The sequence below is a fragment of the Silene latifolia genome, chromosome Y (assembly GCF_048544455.1).
Source record: "Silene latifolia isolate original U9 population chromosome Y, ASM4854445v1, whole genome shotgun sequence".
Lineage (NCBI taxonomy): Eukaryota > Viridiplantae > Streptophyta > Magnoliopsida > Caryophyllales > Caryophyllaceae > Silene > Silene latifolia.
In genome coordinates this window covers 463,368,075-463,372,586 of record NC_133538.1, presented here as the reverse complement: position 1 = coordinate 463,372,586, position 4,512 = coordinate 463,368,075, and the positions used below count along the sequence as shown (strand labels likewise).

Genomic DNA, 4,512 nt, shown 5'->3' with positions numbered 1-4,512 from the left:
TCCTGCCTTCTCAGATTTGACTACCATATCGTCAATGTAGACTTCCATTGTTCTCCCTATCTCCTCCTTGAACATTGTGTTCACCAGGCGCTGATAGGTGGAACCAGCATTTTTAAGGATAAAAGGCATCACATTGTAGCAGTACAGGCCTCTGTCAGATCTGAAGGTTATTTTCTCCTGATCCTTAGGGTCCATTTTTATCTCGTTGTACCCACTCCAGGCGTCAAGGAAGGTAAGTAGCTCATGCCCTGCTGTTGAGTCTACCATGGAATCGATGTACGGCAGGAGGAACGGGTCTTTTGGGCAAGCTTTGTTAAGATCTATGAAATCAACACATACTCTCCACTTGTTGTTCTTCTTGGGTACCACCACAACATTCGAGAGCCATTCTGGGTAGTTAACTTCCCTGATCTTGCCTGCTGCCAGGAGGTTATCTACCTCCTGTTTTATCACATCGTTCCTTCCAGGAGCAAATTTCCGCCTTTTCTACTGGACTGGAGGAAAGCTGGGGTCTACATTTAACCGGTGTGTAGTTACACTAGGATATATGCCAATCATGTCGCTATGGGACCAGGTGAAACAATCCATGTTAGTACGTAGAAATTCGATTATCTGCTCACGGATGTTATCTACACAATCAGCTCCCACCAGCACTGTTCTTGCTGGAAACTGTGGGTCCAGGACTACTTCGTCGAGTTCCTCCTAGGGAGGTGAGATATACTCCCTCTGGACGCACAGTTTCTGTAATTGCTATGCTGGACCAGCTGCAGTGGGTTTCAGAGCGTCCTTGTAGCAATCCCGAGCGATATTTTGAACTCCCCGTATCTCCTGTACCCCTCAGGGTGTAGGGAACTTCAGGCTCTGATGGTACATTGATGGTACCGCTTTCATTTCATGGACCCAAGGCCTGCCAAGTATCACGTTATAAGTTGATGGACCATCAATGACCAAGTACCGTACCTGTTTGTTCTTACCCCCTGCAAAGGTAGGAACAACTATTTCTCCAAGGGATTGTTTAGTTTCTCCGCTGAAGCTTACCAAGGGTACTGCCTTCTGCACCAGGTCTTTCTCGCTGCACCCCATGTTCTTCAAGGTTTCCAGCATTATGAGGTTCACAGAGCTTCCTGTATCTACCAATATCTTTTTAACAGGGCAGTTCCCTATGGAAAGGGTAATGATCAAGGCGTCATGGTGGTGTTCTACCTCATCGGGTATGTCTGCCTCATCAAATGAGATTGCTGGTAGATCCTCTCTGCTGACCCTGAGGGAGAACTCTGGTTTATCTTCTTTGGTCTCGGTTGCATGGCGCTTTGCTGCTGAATAAGTGAGACCACATATTTCCGATCCTCTTGTGATGACGCTAATGACCTTTGAGTAAGGTGGAGTGGGGATGGTTGGGCCTGGTCAGTAGTATTGACCTTTCCAGATTTCGCTCCCTTGGGGAGTAGGTGATCCAAGCATCCAGCACTGTAGAGGTGCTTTACTTCCTTTCGTAGTACTACGCAATCTTCTGTATTGTGGCCAATATCGTTGTGGTATTCACACCTTTTGTTGGCATCTCTTCTGTCGCTCTCTCTCGGGGTAGGCTTCTTGGGCCACCTGGCCCTCTGCCCTAGTTCCCTGATTGCCTTCAATACCACAGTAAGGCCAGTGGTGAACCTATACTCGCTGAGCTTAGGTGGAGCCTCGGTGCTCTCTATTTCTCTTGAGACTTTGTTTACTGTGTTCTTGTCGTAGGGTTTGGCTCTTTTGTTCATCTTCTCTGTCGTGATTTTTCTGCTGGACACTCTGTTCCATACAAGTCCCTTCTATACTCATCCTCCTCTAGACGATAAGTAACCTCTGCCATTTGTTTGACTTCCTCGAAGGTGGAGCATGGGTGCTTGGTGAGATCCTTGTACAAATCAGAGTTGTGATACAGGCCTCTTCTGAAGGCGTTGACTGCTGTTGTAGGGCCGCACCTAGAGATAGATATTTTTTCCACATTAAATCTGGCGAGATAATCCCTAGTGGACTCCTCGAACCTCTGGACGATCCGGTATAGATCACTGGATAATTTTTCTGGCTTGCGACTGGTGGCGAACTGCTGATTAAAAATGTTTACTAACCCCGCGAAGCTGGAAATAGACTTGTTGGGAAGGTTAACGAACCACCGGAGTGAGACTTGTTGGGAATTAAGGGAGTAAGAGGTTGATTTAGTATCTGCACTCTATTAGATTTTGGTGGAGAGTTAGATGACGATATAGTTCGGGATAGTATTGGGAAGAATGTTGAGGTAATTTTGTTGATGGATTTGATGTTCGTTATTTGGGATGTTAACCAAAGATAGGAAAGAAAACGTGATGTTTAGAGATGAGTGTAAGAGGTTTGATGTCCGGACAGTGGTAGTGTTATGGTTTGTGACTAGTGGTTAAGGGTGATGGTATATTAGAAAGGTAGCAATCCTAAAGAGGTTGATTTTGTAGGGACCAGATTGATAAGTATGGTTATCAAAGAGTGTAAGATGTGGTTATATGAGGCGGTTGTTAGTAGTTGAGTATTAATGGTGTGGCTACATTTGGCAGAGGGTGATGGATATGCGAATGGGAGAATATGTTATGAGGTGTATACGAGTTAAGCTCGGGTGAGAGGTAACTTTTATTAGGTGGTAACTTACGTGATCAGGATTGACTGGTTGGATGTGATTACGGGTCTGTGATATATATAAATGTTTGTGTGAGGTTTTGACCTCACAAGACGTGGTATGGTGTGATTATCATAAAGTTGTTATTTGAATGTTCTGTAATGCATGTTGGGTACGCTAATCTAATTGAATGATATTAAAAAAGGTAATAATTTGATTGATCTGGCATGTATAGTTAAAATGGTATGTGTATTGATGATACATGTTTATTCCGTGAAATGGTAAGGATGATGTTCATGAGATTCTTGTCAGTTCTTTCCTCATAATATGTTGTGTTATAATCTAATAAAACGGTTTTGAGTGAGTTTTCTTGTTCGAAATGTCATATTGAGTCAGTGTTTATGGGAATTATATGTGATTGGAATGTTTATCGATGTGGTTGTGTGCCTCGAGTGGTGATCCGGGCATGGTACTTCATGTCGTGATGCGGGTATTTTCACACTGCAGTGTGGCTATTGGTGGCGGTGTTGCGATGCCGTCACCGGTTGTGGTGGAGTAGGCGAGATGATTATGATACAAGTTCTCAAAAGTACATATCAGTTATACATAGTTGTTGTTTTGTTTGTTATTGTTCTCTGTGAGTTTCAGTTTGGACACATAGATTGTTGTTTTGTTTGCTACTGTTCCTTGTAAGTTTTGGTTGAACAGGTGACTGTTGTTTTGTTTCCTGATGTTACTTACCAGTTTCAGTTTGAGAATGAGGGTAGAGTATGATATGAAAGAGAGTGTCTTTATTTCCGTGGTTGTCATGGCATAGGGATATTCTGTTAATGGGACACAGTTGTCAGAAGTTGTTTCAGTACATTTGATCTTGTTGTAGATGAGACATCGGTGCACATAGTCATGGCAAGTGATTCGTAGAACATGTGTGGTAATGATCTGAAAGCTGCAGGTGGTTCATAATCTTTCGTTGGGACAGTGAGGGTAGGGTGTTTGGATTTAGTGTCATGTTAAGTCATGTATGAGTTTTGCAGTGATGAAAGAAAAGAACTTGAGGATCTTGTGTGAGTGTACGTAACAAGTGTGGATCGTGAGTTATGCTTTTGGTGATAGAAGTTTTATATAGTCTATATAGAGAGGTATGTCATGTTGCGGTAATGTGGAAGAGTTGGAGTATTGGTTATGCTAAGGGTTTTGCGGTATTGGTTAGATGAAGTGCAGAGTGAATTGAAGTATGTGAACTGTTTAAGTAAGAGAGCCTTGGAAATAGGAATGGTTATAGAAATGAGGTTATAGGAGGTTATCTTTGACATGTGGTGGTGATGAGGATAATGAGATGATATAACTAAGGATTTAGTATTAGTGAGTTACGAGGACGTAACATTTGTCTTAAGAGGAGTAGGATGCGATAAAAGAGAGTTTCATGGTTGTGCATGTTGTAATATAATTGGAAGTAGAGTGTTAGCGTAGCGTAAAGGAGGGATTTGTTCTGTGGATGATACTGTTAAAAGGCCATGGCCGTGCTTGTAGTAGTGTGATGCTTAGGAGTGTGAGAATACTTCGATAGTGGTAAGGGTTGGATGATGATGTTTAGGAGTTCGAGAGTTTTGATTGTGGCATGATGATGTTTATGAGTGTAAGTAAACTTCGAGGACGAAGTTCCTTTTAAGGGTGGTAGAATGTAACATTTCGTTTGATGTTATGAGTATCTTGATATTGGATTATCTAGTGGATGATATTTTACGGAGCTAGCAGCGTTTGTGTTGGTAGTGTATGGAGTTGGATCGAGAGAGATATAATGGAGTTGGTACGATATCGTGAGCCATGTTGTGGAAGTAGGAATAGTTGGTGGAGTTGGGGTTACGAGTTCATGTTTGGTCGGTTGGGGT

General features: G+C 42.7%; 1 protein-coding gene across 1 annotated transcript; it reads right to left on the bottom strand.

The window, feature by feature from the left end:
• Positions 1-837: 837 nt before the first annotated feature.
• On the bottom strand, positions 838-1,757 carry LOC141632912 (uncharacterized). Its single transcript, XM_074445414.1, has 2 exons — positions 1,419-1,757; positions 838-1,368 (listed from the first exon to the last, which is right to left on the bottom strand). The coding sequence occupies exons 1-2, from the start codon at positions 1,755-1,757 to the stop codon at positions 838-840; spliced, it is 870 nt and encodes a 289-aa protein (XP_074301515.1).
• Between the last annotated feature and the right edge of the window lie 2,755 nt (positions 1,758-4,512).